The sequence below is a fragment of the Falco cherrug genome, chromosome 13 (assembly GCF_023634085.1).
Source record: "Falco cherrug isolate bFalChe1 chromosome 13, bFalChe1.pri, whole genome shotgun sequence".
Lineage (NCBI taxonomy): Eukaryota > Metazoa > Chordata > Aves > Falconiformes > Falconidae > Falco > Falco cherrug.
This window is the reverse complement of record NC_073709.1, coordinates 20,723,993-20,751,535: the sequence shown is the minus strand read 5'-3', so window position 1 is coordinate 20,751,535 and position 27,543 is coordinate 20,723,993. Positions and strand designations below refer to the sequence as shown.

Genomic DNA, 27,543 nt, shown 5'->3' with positions numbered 1-27,543 from the left:
CACTGATGTATTAAATAGGCCAGTTCTGAAAAAATACTTTGAAAGCATAGAATTTATTTAAAATCTGTAATCAACAGAGCCCGGCCCTTACATATCTGCTGCAAGAAAAAGAGGGTTTAATTATTTAGCACCAGTATCTTTCTACTGAATTTAGTCTCCAGTGTTTGGGGCTTTCTTTCTTTATAACAATATCAATGGATTTGGACTTAATTTAATTACATGAATTACCATCCTCATTTAAAGACTTAAGAATGCTTACACTGAGTCAAGCCAAAAGGTCCACCAAATCCACCATGGTGTCTCCAACTGGGGCAGAGAGCAGGTGCACAGGTAAGGGAAGTATAAGAACAGTGACACCTGCCAAAACCTTCAAGGTTGCTGAACAATTTTTTCGGCCAACTGTGACTTCTACATGCTCAATAACCTCACTGGGCTGTCTTTCCTCAACACTATTCAATCATGTTACAACTTCATATACGTTTAAACCCAATACTATCTTGTATCATGGAGTTCCATAGCTAAACTGAAATTACATTAAAAACTTCATTATTTTGTTTCTTTTAAATCTGCCACTGATTGGAAGGGATGCTAATTACCCATCCTCTTTTCATATGACTCATAACAGTTAATTTTTTTTATTGTGTCATCCCTCAATTGTCCCTTCTCCAGGCTAAAACAATCTCAGCCTATTTAGTCATTCCCCATCTAGAAGCTATTCTATACTTGTTTTCAGTCTCTTTACTGCTTGTCATTTCTACCACATCTTCTTTGGGATTTACACAATACTCAAATATACAACACAAATTAATGTGCAAACAAACATGTGACTTCTTTTTTTTTGTTTTGTTCTGCATTCTTTTTATGATATTTGCCCCCTCCCCTCTTTGGCTCTACCAAGAATCAGAGTGATTTTTTTTCAAACAAAAAATGTGCTTGGGCAACCACTCTTTCCCCAAGTGAAGTCCAAACTACTTTACTCATGTACATAATTTCACAATTATTTACACCAAGTTTTACCTTCATTATTATCACTCTCACACTCTCAGGAGACACTTCTGTAACTCTCAAAGATCAACTGTATCTTGATTACCCCAACTCAGTTAACACTGGCAGAAGAATTCCTCAACCCACTAGTCCCATCCTTCAAATCCTTACAATTTTGCTTTTGATGATCGCAAAGCAACATAGGTTTTATCAAACATCCACTCTAGACTGCATTGTGACCTCCCTCAACTGTGCAAACTGTACTACGGAATACTTCACCCAGTTATTTATTTACACAACGACTTGTGCTCTCTCTCCACAACTGAGACCTTTAAGGTTTTTGGTGGGAGTTTTCAAAAGCAATTGATGAGATCAAGTTAAAGAAGAGAAAAAATGTTTCTTGATTGCCTTATGTAGGTCATCTGAAGTTCCTTTACAGAAACCTAAGGAAAATATTTCCAAAATTGTCTTGGATTGTTTGTGGGCAGGTAAATACTTTTGACAGTTTCAACAATTGTCATGACATTTTGTTACTACTTTTTGTAAATGTGAAAGTCAAAGAAAATAGTAATATAAAACCCTCATATATGTAGCATATTTTTCTTAGACCAGAAGCAACAGTGATCCTCAAACAGGCTGCTTCTGTAGGCATTCTCATTCACGCTTTTTTTTTTTTTTTTTTTTAAATGACTGGACTATAAAATTAGCTGAGAAGAGCTAAGGTGACTGAAAAACATTAATACACACAGGTAAAGCATACTTATGTTTCTTCATCTTTGCTTTTTTTAGGGGAAGAAAGATCACCTTGACTAAAAAACAGTAAGCCAATAAGGTATCCAAATTTTACACGTTTCTAGAGAAATAAATCTCTCCACCTTGCCAAAATAAAAAATTATTATAAAAAATGAGTCAAGTCTTCCATACGTTAGTAACCTATGCGTGTAAACATAGATACCTTGTGGTTCACCTTACCTTTTAGCCAGCCATAGCTTGGTTCCTACACAGGTAACGATCTCACCCAGTCCCTGCTGAAAGTCCGAACTAATGAGCGGTTTTGATTCTAAGTACGACTGCAGCAAGTAAAAAACCTAAAAAAAAAATAAAAAAATAAAAATAAAAAATCAAAGAATTGAAGCTAGAGTTTCTAGCCACTACTTTTCCTTCAAGTAGCTCCAAGATGAAACAGCCACCTACAAAATGAACAATTACTGCTCAAGGAAAAATGTGTATTCATTTGGCATAACAAAAGATAGAATCCCAAAACTGCCTGCTTTGTAAAATTCACTTTTTGCAGTAATTGAACAACAAAACACAGAAAGTGCTGGAAGATGTTAACCTCCATGAAGTGAGTAGAGGACAGTCAGATGAACAGCACTCCTACTGATCCTTGCCAAATTAAGCATCCCTCCACTTTCAGCCTTCTTGCAGTGCCATCGGCCCACCAGTGCCAGCACAACTGTCTCTTAAGCACACTGGCAGCTTGGCCCACTGGATAAAGCAGGCTGGCTGCATCATACAAGCGCAACCAAGGAGGCAGGAAAGGGTCTTTAAAATCCATACACTGAGCAAAAAGCTTTTTAAAGGCAATAGGGTTATCATCTATAACTACTCTGAAATGCTGACAGAAAAGTACCTTTATTCCTGCTCCTGAGATCCTTCACTCGGGTTCCAAGCAAACACAGTGGGCAGCTGAGTTTGACAGAGGAGGGAGATGCTCACACCTTTCCCTTCCAAGGACAGAGAAGACTGAGCTCCTGCACTGGGGCTGCGCACTGACTGTGCTATCTCCCCCCGACCTTCAGAGAAAAGCCTAGCAGACGTGTCCTAGCTACCATGAAGGAAAGAATTCAAGACACCAAAATAGAAAGCGTATTAACAAAGCAAATAATTCCTGTTCTTAGAGACCTTCCTTTGCTATTTAGAAACAGATTTTCCAAGTAGTATTGACTATATAGAAAAGTATTAAGAAAAAACGGAGTTAATAAGATGTACAGTCATCTAGATTGTAAGCATGAAAAGGAAACACTGGATAACATATGAAAGCTGACACCAACTGCACAGGGGAGAGAGACCCTCCAAGCCCAGCCCCTGTAGTACCCACCCTCCCTGCGTGTGGGAGAGGGTGCCTGACACATTGACACCAGCGACAATGCCCATATCATCCCACTTAGTTTTCACATTTCTCATTCACACACAAGTGAACAGACAACACCTGGGTGAGTTAATTTCTAAATAGAAAAACACGGAGATACATAGCGCAGGACTAAAGCCTAATGGGAAAGCTCTTGATCAGGTTAAGGAGTTTTAAACATATGCACAATCTGGAAGCTGGAATAGGAGGAACATGGTGCTAAGCCTCCCCGTGTCTTTAACTTGCATTACAGCCTCCAAATTTGAAAGTCCGTTTGCCTACACAGGTAAGTTACATTGACTGACATGACAAGGTTTCCATGCAAATTGAAGAAGTACATTCCCCATTATTTGTTGAGACTACCAACGTGCAGAATTTTGGAAGCTTTAGAGGTCTTATCAGACCATTTCTGAAAATGCATACATGAGCATTTTATATGAAAACACTCTTTATGTGTGAAAGTATTAGCACTTCATACTTGCAAAGGGACAATTTTATGACTAACAGATCAAGCTGGGGCCTTCACCTCACTTTGGGAAAAGAAAAACCTTTATATCCAGATTTTTACATCTCAGATCTTGGCTTCCCACATTCCAGCTGTCACTTGCTCCCGGGGTTATATTTTTTTTTGTTTGTTTGCTTGTTTTGGAAACACAAGCAATGCCGCATAGCATTAACTTGACACAATTTCATCTGGGTTATTTTTTGTGAAATTATTCAAGTGGAAAAACAGCTGCAGCGGTTTCAAATAAGCACAGAAACATAACAGATGTCAAAAGACTATCTAATCCATACAAACACTGAGGCAGGGTCTAAACATTCTCTGATGAAACAAACGCCTGACCGTCCTAAACCTGAAAACAGCCAAGAAAGCAGATTCTAAAATACTTGTATGCAACCTCTTCTAGTGTTTCACCCTCAAAATCCAAGCTCTTGAGGTAAGGTGTTCCTCTCCACTCCCACACCCTCCCTCACCATAAACAACTGTTCTCTGGACTCCAGTCAGTCAGTCCAGATTTTTTCCTGGTGAGGTACTTATTAAACACAGAGATCCCACTGGGGCCCCTTTGACAGGAACAATGAAATAAACTCTCATCTCCTTGTGTTAGCAGGTGCTCCGTAGGCAAGAGACACCCTGGGAAGATAGTTATCATCTTGTCTTTCTTTTTTTAAAATCTTCTGAAGTCCTCTGTACTGAACACCATTTTGTTGACAGCAAACCATATTTCTAAGATGGTTTTCCCAAGCTCTCTTTGAATTTTGATCTTTTTCTACAAAGTGCAGAAATGCAAGCTTGCAAACATTTAAGAGTGTCACCACAGATCTCTACCTTGATTCCTCTTCTTTAGCCTGCTCTTGCCCATGCAGCTGCCTGCTTATTAAAACGGTTTACATAAGTATCTAGTCAAACTAACTTCTTCATGAAAACCAATGCACAAAGTTGCCACTGCCAGTAGTTTCTCTGTATCTTCTGTGACTCGCCCTTAATCTCTGTTAAGTAACGGACACTACAGAAGAAAAGCGATGAAAAAGGAAAATAACATATACCCAGAAGCTTTTCTTACTGCCTTTTATATCCTTTGTTAATTGAAAACCATCTCGTGCTTTAACCTTTCTGATTTTACTCTTCTGTGCTTGTGTTCATTTCCAGGAATGAGAAGGGATTTACCTCTAAGCAGTAATATAAAAATCTGTTTCACAATTATGAAACGACTATCATATTTTTTCCTAGAAGCTTAAATTAATCTCTTCAGCTTCGAAAACAACTTTCAGAATGCCTCCCTCCTAAATACACAGGACACCTAAGTAGTTTGATAGTTCAAGAAAAAGGTCTTCAGAGCAGGAGAACTGTGCATGCTAAGTAGGTCAAATGTGTGGATTTAAATTAGTCCAGGCAGGAAACTGAACGCTGAAAACACAATCAAAACTCCTCTGCAGTTCAGTTTCTAGAGGAAACATAACCTTTCAATGCTATTCAGATGGTAAAAATCAGAGTACATGAGCTATATTTAAGCAGTTGAATTAGAAGGTGCAACTCATGGAAGAGTTCGATTCACTTTTGAAAAATGTTGGCATTCATCAAAGGCAATGTTCCACTACTACAGTTTACCCTCTTGTGACTTTTGACCTATGCAAAATCCTGTTTTTCTCATTAATTTAGTGCAAGCCCTCTATCATTTATTCAGATCCCCTCACCAAATTTTAGAGACCTAGAAAGCTTTCCCCACAAAGAAAATATTTTTTTCAGCATAAGATTTTATAATGCCTAAACTAAATCTGAAATTGTAATTAATGTTGGCATGTTCTGTTCAAAACCTTATTTTATGTAAGCTAAAACTGGAGGCAACCAAACAAGCAATCTGTGAAAGTTAACCTCAACAGCTCTTCACTTCCATCACGTGTGACATGTCACTTTCTTTGGCTTATAGTAATACTGCAGTAGCTTCCACGATCTAAGACTACAAGCCAGGCAATGTGCTGCCTAGCAAGTTTTATGATACTGCTAGAAATAGATAATAAAATAGACACACTCGTGCACATGGCTCTCCTCAAGTCCACAATACTACTCAATTGAAGATCCTCTGCTAATTTCATCACACATAAATACAATGAGGTCACGGTGTTCCCTTTGTATGTGGGATTGGATTTTTATTACACTAAGACAATATATTAATGATTTTTTTCTTTAAAAAAAGGTAGTTTTACAAAAAAATTTGCACTGCCTATAGAGGAAGGTTTATGAAGACCCACAGGATGACATCAATTATCTTTAAATATGACATGAATAAACACCAAAGAAAGTCTGAAAGCATCTTTGCTATGTTGGGAGTCTTTTTAATAGGACTGAAGAGACAGCACCCAAGGGGGTGTGGAACCTTGCATTAAAGATGGTGACTTGCTGGATGCTCAAACGCCTTTTCTTTCCCTGAGCAGGCTGTTCAGGGGTCAGACTAATACACCAGCAGGACAGTACAAACTGCTTGTCAACCTGGGCAAGAGTTGTTAAAACAGTGCAAGCCATGGGAAGTCCAGATACTTGGATACATAGCGGGCAACAGTGTCCAGTGACTGACCATTCTGAGACCCTCTGGCCTACGAGGTTATACTTACTCTGAGCCAGCATGTCCTAACCTGCTGCATGTAAAACCACCAGCATGGGAGGACTTCTTAGTGCAGAGTAACACAGCAAAAAAAAGGTACCAAGCCAGCCCAGGTGTGACACTACAGTCTAATTAGCTAAAGCCAAGGATCTAGCATGCCAACGAATGGAAGCCGTGTTCTGCTATCTAGCCATTCCCAACTTCCAGTACCTTCCCTTTCTTCCTTGGCACCGTTGATGCTTTATCCTTATTCCCCAGCTCTAGGAGCCTCGAGAAAAGAGGAAAAAGCAGGGCAGGGAAGGGAAGAGGCAAAAAATGAAAGAGCCAGCTTGGATCCCTGCTCCTCAATCAGCACACACATCCTTCTATCCTGTTCACATCCATCCCCCACCAAACAGCATGCTTTCAGATGCAACACAGAGATTTCTGTCTCCCTGTCGTGGCATGAGAAAGTTGGGTGTTTTCTTTGTACCCAAGCAGACCTTAAGACATAACATCTGCTGTTTTCCAAGTGTTCATTTTGGATCATTGAGGGTGGGGGTGGGTGGGGGGGGAGCACGTTACTTTTTAAAAAAATTAATACTTAAACGATTAAACATCAGCTAAGTCAAAAATATAAATCATAAGAAGCACGAAGAGACATTTTTCACCCCTAGATCAACCTTGATATGATAGGAAGTTGATCATAATCTTTAGCAGCTTTCATATCAGCGCAAATTGCTGTATTAACGTTGTGAAATACACTATTAGAATAATAAAGCAATGCAACAGTGGATGAATACTTGTATAAACCACAAAATTTAGCAAGTGCCTTTAAAGTTTTTTTGATGCCAAGAGTTCTCCTGTGTATAGAGACACTGCAACTATAATACAACCTTTTAATAGCCACAAAGTTGATGTACTGTAACACACTTTGTCTAACAATGAAAATTAACATTTTGTAGCATTAGAATTGATTTTTATAGGAGGAACTAAAGTTTCTGAAATTTACAATGAACTCAACTTCAGACATGAAATAATGATTAGGGATAGTTGGCGTGGGCACGCACATGTTCATATTTAAAAGAAAACAGTTTTCAACATGTTGCTGCACTAAGTGCCTTTTTTAAACAATCAGATTTTCCAAAACCACGTTGAAGGTTGTATAATTGCACGCTTCTCAGTGAAGTAGCAAAGTTAAAGTTTTCTCCCCTTAAGCTGATCTAAAGCAATAAAAACTTCTGCATGCATGCCCTCAGCTATGTTTGGATAAAATTAAGTATACAGCACAAATATCCACATTCCTAAGTGCAAGACTGAAACAATGCTCCCAGTGTTCATTTCATTCATTGCTTATTGGGAAAAAAAAAAAAAAAAAAGGCAAACTGACATCACCCTAAACTGTACATTCTCAGCATAGATCATTTAACTCTCTAAAAAGAACACAAAGAATACAGATGTTTCACCAGCTGAAAAAAACCTACTGTGTAAATACTAAGCTTGGAAAAAAATGCCACTCACCAAGCTATGGAGGTTGAAGGAACAAGGAAAGCCAAAAAAGGGTGTTTGCAAAATAGCAGCAGTAAGGAGATTACTACACTAAGCTAAATGTGGTTTTTTCAGAATTGTTCCATCAAAAGCTTTTGCCCGAGTATTAACAGGCTAGTGAGAAAACCTCAAACATGATTTTTCTTTTTTCTCTCATTTAAAGGCAGATAAAATTATATTCTTCTTCTATGATAAATATGACTGCCAAGATATCTCTGTATTCTGAAAGTGGGGCCAAATTTTTCTTTTTTTATTTTATTACAACCATGTAGATAAAAACTGGCAAGCTGCTGTGACAGGTGAAGACATTTTTATTAGAATAATAAAAAGTTCAAAGTTACAATAATTATCTCTAGGGAAAAACAAGCCCTAAAAATCCCTTTTTTCTAAAAGATGAAAAGTGGCAGTGTGGTAATTACAACAAGACTAAAAACCTCAACTACCTTCCCCCAGTTTTCTAAGAAGATATCTGTACAAAAATAAATGGGAGAGTTCATAACTATCTGGTTAGCTTCTGATATCATCCTGGTCTATAAAAAAATTACATTTGTGGAAAACAAATGTAATACTTTATCGCCAGCAAGTACAGTATGAACACAGTTCCTGCAGCTCATGCTACTCCTGCAAACACAAGCTAGAAAAGTTGCAGGGTAATTGTTTAAAATAAGTACAGAACCACAGCGCACAGACACGCTGCACCAGACAGTGGTGGTGGCACCCCTCTCCCCCGTGTTCCCATGGCATGTGGTCCATCCTCTGCCACACTGATGTTTAGCAACTGTGTGGATAGATCAATTCTATTACAACCATCAAGGCTTTCCTTCATCTGAAGTATTTAATTACAAGGAAAAACAGAGAGAGGGTGATATCTGGGGAGGGGCAGAGTAAGTTCCCTGAATTTCTTTCCACATTTAAATGTCAATATATTGAAAAGTAATTTCAAATATTTATTAGTTCTTCTACCCCCAACCAATGTGTTTGAAAAGCCATCATTTATTATATTGTTCTTAGTTCTGGATCATTTATATATTCCAGATTATTACAGGAATCACCCTTTGTTTCTACCACCTCCTTTTTTTGAAGTCTTTAATTTGATGATTGTAATTTCACATCTAACAGATCAGATTATTATCTCTACCAAACATAAACTGTATGATTGTCATATGATTACTACATATAAATATTGCTTCCTCAAATGTGTTTTTGTAGGAATTAATAAATTCAGTCTGAAGTTGAAATATTTCCCTTTGCAAATATTTTTATGAACACTGTATAAAATTTCTTTTCTTCCTTTAAACCAACAGCTGGTTCACAATTCAAATTTTCCATAATTTCCGCTGTGTTTTGTCAGCACATTTCATCACCTAATTACACAATTTTGGTTTATTATTCATGAGAGTGTAGAGCTTTTAAATCCTTCTTCCAAATATATCCATCAAAATTCATAAAGCCAGGTTTATAAAAGAATCAAGTTGTTTTAATTAAAATGCAGGCAAGCATGTTTTGATTGAATTAAGAAGTTGTAAAATAAGGTATGAAAGCATCTAAATTTATGAACAAAAATACAATACTAGTTAACTCCATATAACTGAGCAAGAATAACACAGCTGTTTAATAATGTGAGAATTATGGATGTGTCATAACTAATGAAACGTACAAAATACTGAAAAATAGCAAAGTAGCTTTCTTCTCAGTGATAGATCTATATCACAAAGCATCCATTACTAAAAACGTGTCCTTAAAATTGAAGATAAACTGCTTTTGTCCAAAACAAGCCAACAAATGTGAAATTCACAGACCAAAGGTCTTGCAATACCATTTGCAATACCATTTTTATTAGGTTTTTCTTCCCATTTTAGTCAAGGTGAAATTGAATTCCAGCTTAAAATTTGCATATGCAACTCAAATGCTGTATTAGGCGGAAACAAAACAATGAGAAGTTTGCTGTCAGCTATCACATTCATCAATATTATTTATTTGAAAGTCCTAGCTGAATTTTCTTTTAAAATTACATGGTTTGCCTGTTTGCACAGAAACCTGATAATACCAGGGCTGACTTCATAACTATTAGGACTGTTTTACCATTAGGATTTAAGGTATTTTTTAAGATATCATTCATCTTGTAGTTAAAGGTACATGTGCTGGGCAGAGAAGCCAAACCAAAAGACTACAGACAGACTGGCTGATGAGCAAACAGAAAACCCCACTAAGTCGATGGCACTAAGAAAAGGCAAAGCTGACCGATGAGTTAAGGGTGTCTCACACATCCTCCTAACCAGCCACCTTAGCTGGCGGCACTTCCACTCTCTGGAAGTGTATCTATTATCTTCCCAGCAGAATGCCACCAAAACCTGGAAGTCTAGAGAAATGAACACACCAGACTGTGTTGGAAGCAGTTAAAAATTGTGCTCAGCCTGTATTTCTGATCAGAACAAACAACAGTAAGGGTGCAGTGAAGTCTCCTCTTCCAAGCCCATACCCTACTATCATAAAAATCCACCCACCACTGTTTTAGTCGAAGCACCTCAAAGGACATAAAGCTTTCCCCTCTTTTAAACAGCGTTTTTTTCTTTTTTTGTGTGTGTTGGGTTTTTTGGTTTTGGGTTGTTTTTTTTTTTGGGGGGGGGGGGGGGGGGCAGTAGTGAAAAAATTTGAAATTATTCTTCCCCAGACCATGTCCTCACAACAGTTCATCTGCACACATCCACATAAAGGAGACAAAATGCAAATAAAAGACCAAGGTACACACACTTATTTACTGAGGGTTATTTACAATTAGGAAGAATATTAAAGGCTACAGCTACCCCACTGACACTAAGGAGCGGACATGTAAGGGAAACATGTTTCTAGAGTGCTCAGAAGTGCTCTGCTACTTGACCCTGCAGCTTTGCTTGTTTCAGCAGAGGCGACCTTCTGTCTCAGGAATGTCTGCATGAACACACAAGCTGAGAAAATAATCAGAAGTACGCTATATTGATTTGATGCTTTTACTTCCCAGATTCACATTATAGAATAAAGTGAAGTAAAATTTGCAGCTGTAGAAAACAAATTTCTTCTCTCAGCTAATGACTTTAAACATACAGAGGTGTCTCAAACAAAAGAAAAGCATTCAGTATTTTTAAAGTCTGAGGAACAATTTTCCACATTAGATGTCCAAGTGAAGGTAGCTATAACCATGAATTAAAAAAAAACAAACACAGTGCTTTTACTGTGACTTTTTTCAAGGTCGTATTACATCTTCCTAAAGCTTTTTCCCATTTATATACTGTCAAGTCATAACCTGTTGCTGTACATGCCTGTGTGTATGAGGATCAACTTCCCCTTCGATTGCTGCGTGCTTACAAGCACACTGTGACTTTTAATGGCTCCATTTACATCTGAGGAACTAAATATTACCCATTGCACTCATGTCTGAAATCTTAAGCCAACTTCGTAAAGCCTGCTGAACTTAGTGTAAGATAGCTCTGTCTTGGATCGAAAGCTGTGATTGCTGCACCTCTCTTGAAGCGCAAATAATGTCCCTCCATTAAGGAAAATTTTTACACAATTACTGGTAACAACAGGGTCATTAGGGAGTACAGCTATACAGATACATCAAACACCATCCATGTTGGCGCCTGGACCTTGACCTCAAATGCCATACTCCTGGGCGAGAGAGTAACACTGAACTCAGAAAAATTTTCCTTTGTCAAAATTATCCCTATAAAAAGGAACATGCAACTGAAACACGCTATAAAAGCAACCTTTTGTCTGGACAAGATAGCTAATGCGTGGGCTTAACTTGTACATAAATCAAACTGAATTCCAAGTGTAAACATTAATAAGTAGTTCAGCTTTACAAAGGCAGTATATAGGACAACAGCTCAAAGGAAGGTACATGTAATGCAAACTTTTTTTTTGTTTAATTACAGTAACGTCTAGAAAATAATTCATGTAAGAGGATCCCACTGAGCTGTACCATGAGAGGGAAAAGACCATTCTCAGCCAAACAGCCCTCCTGTATTTTTAGTCTCATTGTGCTACAAGGCAGCAATAGTATTCAGCACAGGAGGATGTGGATACAGCCACTTTCCAACAAGGAAGATCACCTGAGAAAAAGAGAGGAGAGGACTGTCTTCTTGAAACAGACATCATCCTTTTACTTCTTTCCCATGAATGATGAAGAAATGAAGCTTTCACTTATGTAATGGCACACCGCTGCTTAATTTTTGTGGTCTCCCTCACCCCCAATATTCCAAAAGGATTATTACAGAAGTCTTGCAGGCAAGGAAACAGAGCAATTAAGTGATTTATTTTAAATCTACAGGGGATGCATCCCAGAGACAGACTTAGCTCAGATCCTTTAAGTTCCAGTTCACAGATAGCAGGCATGTGCATGAGAACTTATATGGGGAGAAAATCTGACTAAATTATGGTTTAGGTATACTTTTTCGAAAGCACTCTGCTCTCTAGAGAAAACAGTGAGAAGGATACATATGTGCCAGTAAGAAGTAGACTGCAACATGAAAAATACACAGAAAATACAGACAGTATTTCCCCAGAGCTCATCAGGTTTTGGCCCACTGATCTTCCTGAAGTTTTCTACTGGTGTTATATATCTTTTTGAAACTACTAAGTTCATAGAAACATAGATAACTTATGATGAAACTTCAGCTACAGCAAATACATGAATCATGCTACTGCTGAAACTCAGCAGATTTTTGCCTTATGTATATGGACAAGTTATTTATAGATTTTTACTGCCCATCAGGCTCAACATGATGTCAGCTTACAATAACAAGTTAATGTTAATGTTTTCCAGTAATTTTCACAGTGCCATTTAACTGCAAGTGCCCTAGCCAAGGTAAACTTAAGGGCAAGGAGAGAGCTAACTGCATAATCAGAGAACAACGTTAATGAATTTTGCATCTCCACTTTGAACACTTGGAATTCTATCTGCAATACATTTGTCTTTTGTTCCCAGAATTTAAGCTCACTAGCCAGCTGATTACGTCTCCCCGAAACAGCTCAAATATTCCTTCTGATTTTAATTAGCCACAAAGCTTCATCACCTTGTGGATTTCTTTTTTCCCCCCCAGACAAACAAGCATCCTATGCTATCACAGAAAGTGCCAAACTCAAAGCCATCACACATTTCTTGAACTCTAGTAAGCCCACGCACTTTGTTTTACAATCAGCAGCATCATGGCAGATGAGCACTGTCTCTGCAAAATCATCAGTTGACAAACAATGTTCCAAAGAAAAATGATGAAATTTGCTGGGGCTCTTCAGAGGCATTACAAGCTGTTCAGGAAGATCTGTTCCTTATTATTATCTTTCCCCTTCTCTCTTCCACTTACATGCAATGGGTAAGATGCATTTTTGACAACAGGGAATGTCAACAACCACAGTTTTTACAGCAGAAAGGTTTTTTTGAAAAGCAAGTTCTTCCAACACGTTTCCTTACTCAAGACCACCTTCTCCAACATTTGCACATACTTACATTTGATCTTTTTATCCCAGAGGAGTACTGCTGTCTCACTGTCTGTAAAAACAGTTCTAAGAACATTTTTTTAAAGCTGCTGTATCTTAACCCTCCACTTGCTTTGGATATTGAACTGCATAGAGGTTGCCTTCTGCACACAGCAGTGCCGATGGTAGATGATACTATGCCCACACTTGTTCAACGCTGCATCCTGCTGAACTTTGACAACTTTACAGTTCCCAGCCAGGCTTCTAACGAAAGCACACTCTCCATCCCCTTCCGTCACAAGACTTAGGTTAGCAGAGGCCTGCTATGTACATTGAGGAAATCTTACTCCTTTTTATTGAAACAGCTCAGGGAGGACCACCAGCTGATCTGTGGCAGCTGCAACACCCACCAGATGGCTAGTGATGGTCAGCTGGATGTGGGCTGCTGCACACAAGCTGTTTGCAGAGCACAAGCCTACAGAAATCCTCTGGCATTAAAGCCTCAAAACTGGCAACAAGAGCAACAACTAGGCAACGCACCCATTTCACTGCATGCCAATTTGCTCAAGGCAGTTGAAAAGCATTCTGCATCAGTGATGCCGGGAACTATCAGGATGCTTCATATCCTTTTTCTTGCAAATAAACAACAAACACAAGGTGGTCAGAGTATCTCAATGGGTTCTTCAGTGTCTTTCCCCTTCACAATCAGTACCAATGTGGTCTTGCCCGTAATCACCTCCACCCACCACTCCACAGGCAGGATCCTGTTACTTTTGTATTCTACCAGTGCCGCAATTGCAACAGCACCTACTGAAATAGTTTCTTTAGTAAACAGATTAAACACTTTCTGTTCACTACCTTTAGATAAACTAAACCAGAACCCAGGGAAACCTTGCAGTTTGAAGTCACTTCACAGTCTGAATTCAGCAGAATAGAAATGAGTGGAACCCACCACTACCCTCCCTCCTATGTTCCCATTACTCTGTTCGTAACTGCTGATAATCCATAAACGAAAAAATGCACCACACAGAATGTCTCTTCATCACATAGATCTTAAGTGTATCTCCATTATCAGTGTTGCAACCTTCTACAGCCCTAGAGGAGCCTGTGCCACACACTGTCCTAAATCCTGATCACAAAGTATCCATGATCTTGGTCATCAGCAGATTTTGCTGGGGATTGATGGTTTATGTTGAAGGATCATCACATAACACAGCATATATATTTTTTAAGCAGTAAAATTTACCATAGAAATAGAACTACAATAAAGCACATGTAACAGTATGAAGCATGGTTTCTTCAAACTCAAATGCTAAAAATACTTCCATTTAGCAAAAATGACAACAAAATGAATTAGCAAGATGATGTTGTCAGAAGTTACTGAATCCATGGAGGTAGCTTAGGAGTTTACTTAAATCCCACAGAATTCCACAAGTTACATGCACTTGGAAAAACAAGAGAACTTTATGTGAAACCAAGTTCCCTTTTTCCCTCTCCAAACACTGTTAAGCCTTTTCTGCGCACTTTATCAGTCCTGTTGGCTTTACAATATATTAAAAATTACCAACTAGCTGCAAAAGGGGCGTCCACCTATTTATTTATTTACTTAACGTTAAGGAGGATGAGTTCTCTCCTAGTAAGCTACTTACAACATTATAGTAAAAGCTTCTTTTTGAAAGGGTTAAAAGGTCAAAACAAAATACTTGAAAAAGACCCAAATCAAGCTTCTCCAGGAATTCAGTTAAGAGACTGTGAAAATAAATGCCTCCTGCTCATGACATAACACCAAAATTAGGTGGTATCATCCATGACCCAGGAACACCTCTGTAGTGTTTTATGCTTGTATAATTGCAACACTGCAATTGTTTTGAGGGTTTTCATGGCTAATCATGGTACTCTAATTCTATTCAACAAAGTTGCCTCTGTAAAACCCCAGGGATCATCCAGGTAGATAAAGCCATTATAAGCCTCATTCGTATACTGACTGAATAAAAAAAAAATAAATAAATGACTGACTCCCAACCTCTGAGCCTTTCTTCCTGTTCTATGTAGTTTTTATAAATATCACTGAAATAAAACTGAATTAAAAGATAAAACTCAGAACATAAATTCCTCTGAAAGGAAAAGGCTACTGGGAAAACATTAGCAAAACTGAACTAGTCCAAACAGTTGATGGGAAGTGTCAAAGGTTGCAGTGGTTTATCAATACCTCTCTCTCTGAAGAAATCTGTTAATATCAAATCTTATCCCACTCAGAGTAAAAAACTCAAGAAGTCACTGCAGTAAGAATTTGAGAGCTGGATATGACAGATTTAACAACCACCACAACTTAACTTAGGAAATATTTAGGATGAGATCATTTATTTGGACCATGTGATCATGGAAGTTCATAAATTAAAGTTCATATGAAATTAACTTCTTGTTCAACTGTTCAAAAGTACCACATTATACAATACTGAAAATAACTTTGTGTCATTAGAACTATTAATTCTTATGCCAGATTAGATTAAAATTACAATGCTGTATATTCAATGTATCTGTCTGAAAGGTCTTTAACTTAAAAATAATCTTTTACCTACCTAGAAGTGCACTATGGCTTTTCAGAAAAATGAAGAATAAAGAACATGAAACAACTCCCTAAGGGATACATTACTTTGCAATTCTATTTCTTTCTTTAATACCACATATCTACCACTGTTACCAACAGTTCATATTTTTTTAGGGAAAAGTATTATGCTTTTATTGCTAAAGGCAGCATGAGGTTACAAAGATAGCTTTTTTTTCCTCCCCAGTGATCACTGAGTGCCAAGATGCCATATTTTATACATTTTAAAACTAGTTAAACATAAAATGCTCATTTTGGCTTATATAACCTCTTTTTTTCACTTCTGACAGCAGAAGATGCCTGATGCTGTAATCAAATTATTACATGTCTCAGAGTACAGCCATCCAAGATAAATAACTACAGTCATAGGAGTATGACCTCATCGGTTCCTAATATCTACAGAATCTACTTTAGTTTGAGTAATTTTGAAGTAATTTCTTATAACATGATAATTCAGAAGTATAAATAATTGACTCAAAACAGCAAACAAAAGAAAGCATTTCTATTGCTGGAAGCACTTCATGCACTTCTTTCTTTTCAAGGTCACTTTTAATACAAACAACACCAGTACCACCACAGAGGTTTGAAATCCTGCCTGCTCAACAAGTGTCCTATGAGAGAGTAGTACCCCAAGGTGATTACACCACGTCCTGCCCTTTTGAAATGCTTCCGGACTATCTGCGGGCTGCAGTTTTATGCTGCAACACAAGATACACACAGCGTATGTTTCTCATTAGATGTTACATCAGGGAAATAACTATTAACAACAACTATCTGGCAACAACATGCATATGTAAAGTCTTTTACAGTGTTACTATGTCCATCTCCACATCTTCCTTAGGCTTCTTTGGAAGCGGGCAGTATTTACTAGATGGGACAACAGCAGCATCACCATGGCACACATATTTCCATGATGGTATTAATTAATTTTGTATTACCTTAATGATCTAAGAAGTATGAGGTATGTAGGATGCTTCACATAAGATACTGACATTATGATTTAAAATTTATTTTTCTTGAGTTGGTCAGGGTTCAAAAGTGACTATTCCAAAGAGCAAAGGCTCTAACTGGTATTTCTTACAGCACAAAATGATTCAATAGGTAAAAAAATTAGAATGAAAAGAAACAAGCCAAAACCACACTCAATAACTGTTCCATTTATATTTTCTTTGCAAAAAAAAGTCATCATTGGTGTGTCTATGGTTTCCTGTTTAAGTGCCAGTGGTGTCTGTTTCACAAATGAAACAAGACTGTTAGAAAATCAGAAGAATAAATGAAAGAATTCTTGCAATTTACAAATGTGAGACAAGTACATAATAGGTATTTTTGTTTGCTATAAAAGTGTTTTGTGGGTAATGAGAAGTTTTAAGTTGGCTTTTCCAACATTAAGCTATTTTTTTCCTTAAAGAATAGCAACTTAATATTATAAAGCTAAACAAATGCACGCATGTGGACTGTGGAAAGGAAGAAATGGTGCTAAGCAACTTCAACTATACTGAAGTACTGAATTCCTAAGGGATTTCTCATAGTAAAACCCGAAGTTTTCATCTCATTGTTTGGTGCATTTGCACCAAAAAAGGACACAACTGATTGCCAAGGTTTAAAGCTTTCCCAACACCCACTTCTGACACAATGACCTTTTTGCATCTATGGAAATACCTGTGTATATTTGAGGAAAAAAATCTGTAACCATTGCTTATTTTCCACAATAAAAGCTGCCCAGATTGAACTAGTACAATCTGGAGAGGTCTCCTACCAAAATCAGCTCAAGACATTCATTATAGATGTGAAGACATACCGAATCTGAAGTGTATACTTTTGAATAAAAGGAATATAGAGATACATTTGACATGCACTTCTGACAGCAAGGTAATAACCCTACTGCAATAAACAACAACATACTAAGACAGCGGCTACTCTTTAAGAGATGATGTGGTCCAAACCAGAGATAAGGAGGAGTAAGCACTTGAAACAAGAGCTGGCAGGAGGGAGCTGACAGTGAGGATGCCAGGGGAAACATGGAGAGATAACCGAGGTGCAAGCCAGTGAAGGCATGAGGGAGTACAGACTAGAAGCACCTGCTGCTTATCATGCCTTCAGAAGCCTCATTCATTCTTCACTTGCATGAAGCTGTGGGGGAGGTTTCCACACTCCCCAACACCAAGCAGACTCTGATGATCCAGAGACGGCTGGCACCTTTTATGACCTGTCAAGACCATAAATTTATAAGCATCCCCATCACCCTCTCTGCATCCCACTTGCCCTCTTCTGCAGTTAGGCCGCACCTAGGCTGTTCCCAGGATCTGACGAAAGGTTTGCAGGGTACTTCAAGTCTAAGAGCTGCCCACAGCTCCAGTGGAAGCCACATTTTTGATGATCCAACTCAGAATCCACACTATTTATTCAGGGGTTTAGCAGCAGTGCCCCAGAAATAGGAGCATGTCACACTATACCGTTGAAAACATTCTCTTTCAGTGCAGCATCACTCCCCACATACCCCCTGACCAAAAAAACAAAACACAAAACCCCACAGTTAGGCCGTTGTAGTAAGACATCACCCCTACCTCTCCAAAAAATACCCCTTCAGCACTAGATCCAAGTATAATACAGCTTCTAGTTAGTCCTGTCTCCACACAAGCTTCCTGTCCTGTATAGGTTTTTTGTATCAGTTAAATTTCTGTACAATCCTTCCTCAGCCTGGATATCCATTTCCCATTCTCTTCTGGCCCATGAATAAACAGCACAGGGACACATTTCCAGAGTATGCCATCAGTTCAGATTCAGAGTTGCTTAGAGCCCGAGTAAAAAAGCCAAACACTAAGTCAAACAGCCATGTGGAGACCATTCCTAGAAAATTGTAGCGCCATAGCAATAACTACCTTCAGAAATGCAGATATTCTAAAATAATTAAAACCCAAGAAAGAACAGTGGTAAAAAAAACACCAATGGAAGAAATGCCTACGACATATAAACAGAAAAAAAGTGAAGCAAGTAACATGTTTTAAACTCATGAACGCTCTGAAAATGATTTTAACACCTTGGAAAAGTGTCTTATTCTTGTTTTGTGTTTACTTTGTTTCATTTTCTTCGCTTTCCAGGTTTTTCCTCCTCTCCACCTTTCAATTTTTTGTTCCACTATTTGAGATACTTGCATGCTGGCCTTCAACATAGGTAAGTCTTTACTGAGTAGCTATCCACTTAAACCCACTCATTCCTTTTCATTCACTTCTCCCATCCAGCATTCTTTTAAATGCCAGTTTTTCCAGCATTCTCCTCCTTTCATGAAGGGTATTCTTCTCCTTTGTAAACAGCCTGAAAAAGCTTCCAAAGACGGCACCTTCCCACATTTCTCACTATAGCCTTAACCTCTGAAAACACAGAGCACTGTAAAAAGCCCTCACTGTTCATAAATATTTTTCATACATCCTTAAGCAGTCAGAACTTATCATGGACGGGTATTTTAAAAAGTATATCCAGGAATTGTATCCAGGATTATCTTTTTTTTGGCTCTGAAAGTTTTAAAGACATGGTTTCTAGATAAAAAGGAAGACGGAAAAGAAAATCCTATGCGGGTGGGATTTAAAACATGTTTTTGGAGATGAAAAATGAACTCTGTAGAGTACTAAATTAATCCACTCCACCACCTAGGAGAATATTGTATCTTCGGCACCCTTTACAAGTTTCAACTTTTCCCTTACCAACTGTAAAAACATCCTCTGCCTGTGACAGTGATAGGATTGCTTTCCTGACTAATCATGAGGGATAGTTAAAGATTCATAATACAAAACAGGTGCAAGAAATATGCGTAGAATTGAACATTTTAAAAATTTAGACTTCACAAGAGTTCAACTGCTGTTCTGGGAGGTCTAAATCAAGTTAACCAGCCAGTGCCTAAAACAGTTCAACTCTCTTCAGAAAGATGTAAGTAGTAAAAAGTAGAAAACTGTGCCAACAGTATTTGTTTCTAGTATCTCCATAATCTAAAAAGAAAATAATCTATCCATCGTGAAAACTGTACCTACAGGAGGATTTCTCTTTCCTTAGTTTAATCTTAACACCTAATAAAAGTTGTTGTATATAACCACATCCGTACATAGTGTTTTCAATCACTGCCCATTTATCCAAGACGTAGCTAGAGAAGCTAGCTGAACACTAGTGAAGCTTTATGGCTGTAACTGAACACCAGGCAGGGTACCTTAAAGGGCCACACACACAGCCACCTCAAAATCTCTGCTGGCAACATGGGTTGCAGGAGCTTTTATTCATTAAGGAGTGGTACCTGGTGCACCAGATTGGGGCGGCCAAAACATCTGCACAGCAACTGCTTGCCATACCCCACAGTAATAAGCTCCAAAATCTAGGGCGTGGGAGAGAAGGAAGCAGTGCATCCAGCAGGTCATCCATTCCACTTTACAGAGGGGGCAACTGGCACACCATCCCCTGTACAACCTAGAGTAGTCCTTATTATAGTTACCTCTCAATTAAAAACAGCAGTAGCCTTGTTTTCACTAATTGATGAATATTGCTTATTCTCTACCAAAAACACACTTTTTTTTTTTTAAACTTCAAAGATGTGAACACAAGGTTTACAACAATAACATCTCTGCATATCCTTAGTTGCTATAGAAAGGAATTCAATAACGATGCAGAAACTGAATAAAAAGACCTAATAGAGTTGTAAGAGCTGTCTAAATCTAAGCCCTTTTGAAAACTAGTGACACGTCTTAGGAAGTCAGAGACACAATATTTGTGAGCATTACTAATTGCAGTTAAAGCAACTTCAAAGTGATGTCCAACTATCAGATCTGCCCAGTCAATTAGCAGTACCACAAGAGGGTTGTGTGTGTTTGCTTGTTTGTTTTTTTTAAAAAAAAACAAAACCACACACCAAAAAGCAGCTAGAAGAAAACGTCTGGCAAAATCTCATCAATGACTTTCTTTCAGAGACTGCCTCCTCCCATTCTTGGAACTCAGCTGCATTTCTGTTGTATTCATAAATATAAATCTTGTTCTCAAATGCTCACTGCCTCCTTCTATCAGTGCACCCCTATGTAACAGTTAATATGAATTTACAACATGAAGAAATGAGACAACTGTTCTGTTATTGCAGCTACATATAAGTGAATGTGTTTTCAACTTGACATCAGTATTTCTTTTTTCTTTGTGCTAATCTTAAAAGCAAGGCTTATCTGGAATGCTAAAAACTGAGCTTAGAAAAGAAACAGCTGGAAGGAAGTTTCATTGGAAAACATTTAATTATAGCAGGTTTATTTCTTTGATCTGTAGATAATGTAACATTGTTTACTATATTGAGGTTTTATAAGCCAACGTTGAACTGCTACACTTCAAACTTTCCTGCCAAGACAAATAAAATGTAATTTACCATAGTCAATGTTTCTGTGCTACTGAATAAAGCCAAATAAACAATATGCTACTTCCCCATTCATTCCCTCAGACCCTGGAGATCCTTTGTCTTCAAAACAAAACAGGGGAAAAAAAATTAATCATCACTGACACCCCTGCTGGTAATTCACATTAAGAATTTTTAGGTCAAGCTAATGAGTAGTATACCTCTCTCTTCCAATCAGCCACAAAGACCAACATCCAAAAATGACCTTCAAAATATATTTGCCTAATTTGTCTCCTGTTATATTCTCACACCCTAGCCACTGGAGTCTGTGGGTTTTTACTACCTACACAGTCCTGTAATAAAGAAGATCCCATGACTGCTTGCTAGCTCTTCTTCATGCATCATTCCTCTTTGCTTTATTTTCAAATGCTCATATTTATTTAAATTGTTTTATTCCTCTGAGCAAGTGCCCAAGTAGTAAACTCATAAAACATGGGAGTGATTATAATCTCAAATACCTGAAGCTTGATCTTCCTTTGTAGCAACTTAAGGTAAAATTCTCCTCTCAAAAGAAGGAAAAAGGCATCTACAGCCATTAGGCAGGCTCCACTTTCATCTGCAACGTCTTAACACAACTCTCTCAGATAATTAACTATCTAACATATTGATGTTTTCATCATAAACTGCTTTTTTCATCAGTACAACTAAGCACTTAATTTTTATCTTCAACAAAGTCACATGCATACATTTCTGGCTCAGGAGTACGCTAAGCTAAGACAGTACACGCAGATGTTTCTCCAGCTGCTTGGTCAGCCTTACTCTTCTTCCTAGGCTTGTGCTATCAGTCCTTGCTGGAAGCAGCACACTGACTCACTGACTCATTATGGCTATTTTCAGGTTATGATCTTGTCCTGGTCTTCTTGCTGCTTTAATGAAGCCTCTAACCATCATTTAAATCAATTCTTCCACCTTTAAATCACATTCCCCAGCTGCTCTCCATTCATATTTAAAACATCAGCATATCCAAAGAGTAGATACAGATAATCTGAAGTTCTACCATCGTGCAAACCTTGCCATATTCAATAATTCAATAAACTTTACAAAGAAGAAAGGGAAACAGTAGATCACTTTCATAAAAGCCCTGTGCACATGGCAAAAAAATCTGCCATGCAACCATGCTGGATTTTTAATTGTATTATTATTTTTTAATATAAGGATCCTAGATTCTTTTATGGTAAATATTTTCAGAAAGATGAGTCTAGCTCTACAGGATCCTGCCATTCCCTGAAAAATGGTAACTGTTAATTTCTTGTCCCACTAAAGTCAGTGGGAAATTTAACCTTTAATATAATGTTAATTAATGTAAAGAGTTACGAAGCCCTCTATCTTCTATTAAGTCTAATTTTTGTCACATGCAACTGACTAAGTTGATGTGACTCAGTCTGTTCTTTAGATTTGAGAGAGATGTAACAGTGCTCCTGGTTTCAAATGCAAAAAAGAAAAAAGTTTCAAAAACTCAAAGCAACATTCCTTTGAAGCACAAGACTTCACATTCATATGCCAAACAGAACAGTTTGAATTAGTGAGCATAAAAATCCAAGCAAAAAAAACCCAACAAAAACCCAAAACACTTCTCTGAACTAGCCTACTGTTATAACATCAATTTGATGAATTGAAACTACAGAATTTTGTGGGAAAACTCAAAGTGTAGAGAAAATTTGAACATTAAGAGTAACAATTTGTAAGAGTAACTGGCTGCTGATTGAAAACACTCCAAGCAACATTAAATAAGTGTATTTCCATTTTTATCTTTCTGAAGTTCTAACCCTGCATCAAAGCATAACAAATTCTCTATTTCATCTGTCTCTTGCAATTTAGTTTGTATTCTTTTAAGAACAGGTCATGTGCACCCCCCAGATATGAGATATGGTTCTTCTCTTGTGATGCAAAACACTGCCACATGCTCAGGGGACAAATTTCAGGGTAAATCAGTAGGAATGACAAAGCAATAGCAGTAACTAGTGGGAAGACCACAGTGAGGAGAAGAGAAGCTACCACCCAGACTTCAGCTGAGAAGATGGTAGAACGGAGAGAAGTCTTCCTAGGGACCACAGCAGACCAGGCAGAATTTCTGTGACTGAGTTACAGCAGTGACCAAAACCAGTCATGACAGGAAGGATCTACCTGCAGGGACATGACGGGCCAGCAATAATTTTTTTTATTTTATTCTGTGCAGTTGTCTCATTGCTTGTACAAATTACCACCAAAAAATGTGAATGATCCTCACAAACAAAGCAGCTTCCAGCCAGAAATTACTCATCAATATTAGGTGCAGCTAGGAATTTCTGCATGCACACTTAAAGTCACGTAGCTCCCTCTCTTCATATACAAGCAGCAAACAACGAGGGAGAAGTCACTGAAACCTTCTTTCTTCTAATCTGTGCCCAAGAGATGCCAAAGGGAATGCAAAATGCTCTCCAAAAAGAAGGGATGAAGTGAACAGGACAGATAAGAGAAGCAATGTTTTTATACTGTTCTGTATCCAAGTCTCAAGCTAGACACTGTCAGTGTTTAGTTATAAATCCACGCAAGACCTCTAGGAAGTAGGTTAGCATTTCCAACACTGCAGAAGTGTCCATAACAAGGCACAGAAAAGTTAAATGAGAACAACACTTCTTTTGATAAGTTTCATTTATCTGATTACATATGTTCTAAAAATACAGAATTGTAGGCTGAACAAAGTGAGCGGTGAGGAAGATCAAACTGATAACGTACAAGATAATGACCCAGTTGATGTGCAGATTCTTTCATTTGAAAAAGAAATAAACCCTGTGACTGAAAGCTCCAGCCATACTGCTGCTATTCTACCGTACTAACAACAACTAGATTCTATAGGTTTATGCACATCACACAGCCTTGGAAATCCAGCATCAATCATGTTAACCGATTCACACAAGATAAAACCAAAAGTCCAACATCTGCTTTCCTTGGCAAACCAATCTGGAAGTTAATGCATTTGGGAGTTCCTTTTAATCATCATAAATAATCTACAACCAGATGAATTAAAGGTGCTGCTTTGTTTTCTGGGCAAACCATGCTTGGGGTCCCTGTTAAAGCACCCAAAGAGGCTCAAGTGAGGAATTGAGTCCGGGTGCAGATGCAGGGCTGTGATCTTGTTGGGATCATGGAGACAGGATAGGATAGCTGACATGTTTGGAGTGCTGCAATGGAGGGGTATAGGCTCTTTAGGAAAGACAGGTGGGGAAGACAACAAGATGGAGTTGCCCTCTATGTGAGAGAACAGCTGGAATGCATGGAGCTCTGCCTGGGATGGATGATAAGCCAGCTGGGAGCTTGTGGGTAATAACTGAAGAGCAGACCAGTATGGGTGACAACATAGTGGGTGTCTGCTATAGGCCAACAAACCAGGAAGAAGAGGATGAGGCCTTCTACAGCAGCTGCAAGCAGCCTTGTGTTTTTCAGGCCCTGGTCCTCACAGAGGACAGACTTCAACTACCCTGGTGTGTGCTGGAGGACCAACACAGCACAGCATAAGCAATCCAGAGGGTTCCTGGAGAGCACTGTTGACAAGTACTGGACAAAAGCAATAGAGGAGACAACAAAGAAAGGTGCTCTGCTGGACCTCACACTTATGAAAAAGAATGACTCATTGAGGATGAGAAGGTCAAAGGCAGCCTTGGCTGCAGCGACAACGAGACAGCAGAGCTCAGGATCCTGAGAGGAGGGAGCAGGGCAAAAAGCAAGATCACAACCCTGGACTTCACGAGAGCAGATTTTGGCTGTTTCCTGGATCTGTCTGGTAGAGTCCTGTAGGATAAGGCACTGGAGGGAGTGGGGTCTAAGAAAGCTGGTTGATATTCAATGACCACTTTCTCCAAGCTCAAGAGCAGTCCACCCCAACAAGCTACCAGTTCAGCAAATGTGCCAGGAGGTCTGTATGGATGAACAAGGAGCTCATGGCAAAACTCAAACACAGAAAGGGAGTATACAGAAGGTAGAAGCAGGGATAAGTAAGCTGGGAGGAAAAGAGAGAAAGAGTGTCCAAGCATGCAGAGATGCATTCAAGGAAGCAAGAGCCCACCTGGAGATTAATCTGGCCAAGGTAAGGCTGAGGTACTGAATGTTGTCTTCATCTCAGTCTTTACTAGTAAGGCCCATGGTCAGGAACAACCCAGGACCAAACTTTCTTTCCCTAGTATACCCAGAAAGTTACCTTCTTGGACTTTGTTCAGTATAAAGAATAAGTTCCTTATCAATTGCAAAAAATCAAGAGTTTCACAAACATAAAGGCTTCCCTAGTCATAAATTTGGATACACTTCCAGAAGTGTCTACATAAAGCTCTGGACAAGCTCTTCCCTTCATCTGATCAACTAAAAGTGCTAGATCTTAAAACAAAAGAAGCCATAAAGATTTCATCATTCAAGAAGGCCTGTAGAAAATTTCCACATTTTCTTGTGGGCTACAAACTTGACTCCCTCCCCCCTGCCATCCTCATGCCAGTTTGGATTATGGAGCAAGTAGAAACTGCAGTCATAAAGCAAGCACTAAGTCACAGAAAAGACTTTTGTCTTATTCAAGTCAATGCATTTACTTATGATGCAGAACTACTCCTTGAAGAGTATCATCAGTTCTGTACAAGTACAGAACAGCAGTATTCCTGACAATTCCAGACAATTCCTGAAAAGAATTCTTATGTAAAACATGTAAACCGGAAGATTATTTTATCTTCATGCACATTCAGATCCCTATGTAAATTGAGCCACAGTTACCACACTCGTAAGGAAAAGCCATGTTTCACGTAATGCAAAGGTCTAAAGTTAAACACAGCACGTTTGTAACCACTGTCAAAAAACACTCCTTGTCAATCTCAGCGTTTGGAAAACCAGGCCATGTTTGGACAAACACTCCATGCTGAACTCTTTCTGAAAGATCTTTCTATAAATTAACATTTGGCTTGCAACAGATGAAATGATTACATAACTCTGAAACATAACTGAAATATACCGTCAAGATTCCTGCATTTGGCACTGCCACATAAGCTTTAAAGTCTTGAGTAATTCCAACTTTCCTGTTCAAGGCTTGACAACATATGAACACTGAAATAAAAATTCAGGCAATGAATTCAGCCAGCAACTGACTAATGCGATTCAACAAAAGAAACAGATTTATTAAATCCATTTTCATAAGCTACTGGTCTTTTATTGCTGGCAAAATCTAAACTTTATTGAGTTTTGTATGAAAGAGGAAGTTAAATTCTCTACTGTGTCATAGAAGTGCAGTGCAAACAGTTTCAAAAACTGCCAGATCACTGTCTCTTCAGGTAAGCCTTCAGAGAGACAGTGCTTTAACAAACAGTCCCATAACATAATTTTCTGCAGTTTAATAAGCTCTAGCAGCAGCTTTGCAAGTCCCATATTACCTTGATAAAAAGGAAACTGAAACCATGTGTCCAACAACCCCTGAAAGTCACAGTACTTTGCTCTTAGTACTATTTACAGGAGGTACATGCTAACTTTGTGTTGAACTACCTGGCATTAGTGGTTTAGAGGTACAACATCAAACACCACCGCCTCCCCTCTTGCACATCTTTATCAACCCACAGTTTCTTCTGAATGTTTTGTTATTTTTAACTAGCAACAGATAGCTCAGTTTCAGTCATACACTAAATCTGATTAAGTGCTAAATGAAGACTTTGCATAACTGATTCAGATGTCCTTTTTTTTTTTTTTTTTTTTAAAGAATGTCATTCCCTGAACAGAACTTGTCTCTCCCTGCTACAGTACCAATTGCAGTAGTAGTTCCTAGTAGCTGACCAAAACTGATCAAAAATTACATTAAAGCCCTGAGAATATCTCCTGCCTTACAGGTATGGAAAAGAAAACTCCCTACACCTATGCATAAGATTGTCTTAACATGAACGAATTAAAGACAAAGAATTCAGAACAACCCACCATTACTTTTTCCAGATCACTAAAAAGAAGGCAGTAGCGTTATAACACTACAGCCAGTCCCTATTCTCACAACCAGGTTTATAACAACTTTGGACCAAGAAAGTACTTAATTCTCTTTGTTGGAACAACCCTCTCTTTCTAACATTTCAGGAGGTTCAGGAGTTTTGTGACACACTGGCAATCTCCACCTTCCCATGCAGATGCAACAGCTCACAGGTCTAAGACAGGTGCACCAGCTGCTTTTCAGAGCAGATCATCCCACACCCCATGAAAACCTTCACTGTAATGATGAACAACCAAATCCAGATTCACTTGGCTGAAACCCTTTACAGGTAAAGTGGACGGTTACGGCTCTAGAGGGACTTCACTCATTTCCCTGTCCCAGGTCTCCTGCAAGGTCATGATTTTAAAGGGAAATAAT

The 27,543-nt window shown here is 38.4% G+C and overlaps 1 protein-coding gene across 4 annotated transcripts in view; it reads right to left on the bottom strand.

The window, feature by feature from the left end:
• The window catches only part of THADA (THADA armadillo repeat containing), a 161,805-nt gene that overhangs the window by 59,158 nt on the left and 75,104 nt on the right, over window positions 1-27,543 (bottom strand). For 3 of the 4 annotated variants that reach the window (XM_055725408.1, XM_055725407.1, XM_055725409.1), the window contains exon 30: window positions 1,957-2,072. The exons of the other annotated variant lie outside the window; for it this stretch is intronic. In XM_055725408.1, the coding sequence (XP_055581383.1) occupies window positions 1,957-2,072 (116 nt within the window). The remainder of the gene's footprint in view (window positions 1-1,956; window positions 2,073-27,543) is intronic. 4 annotated transcript variants of the gene reach the window in all.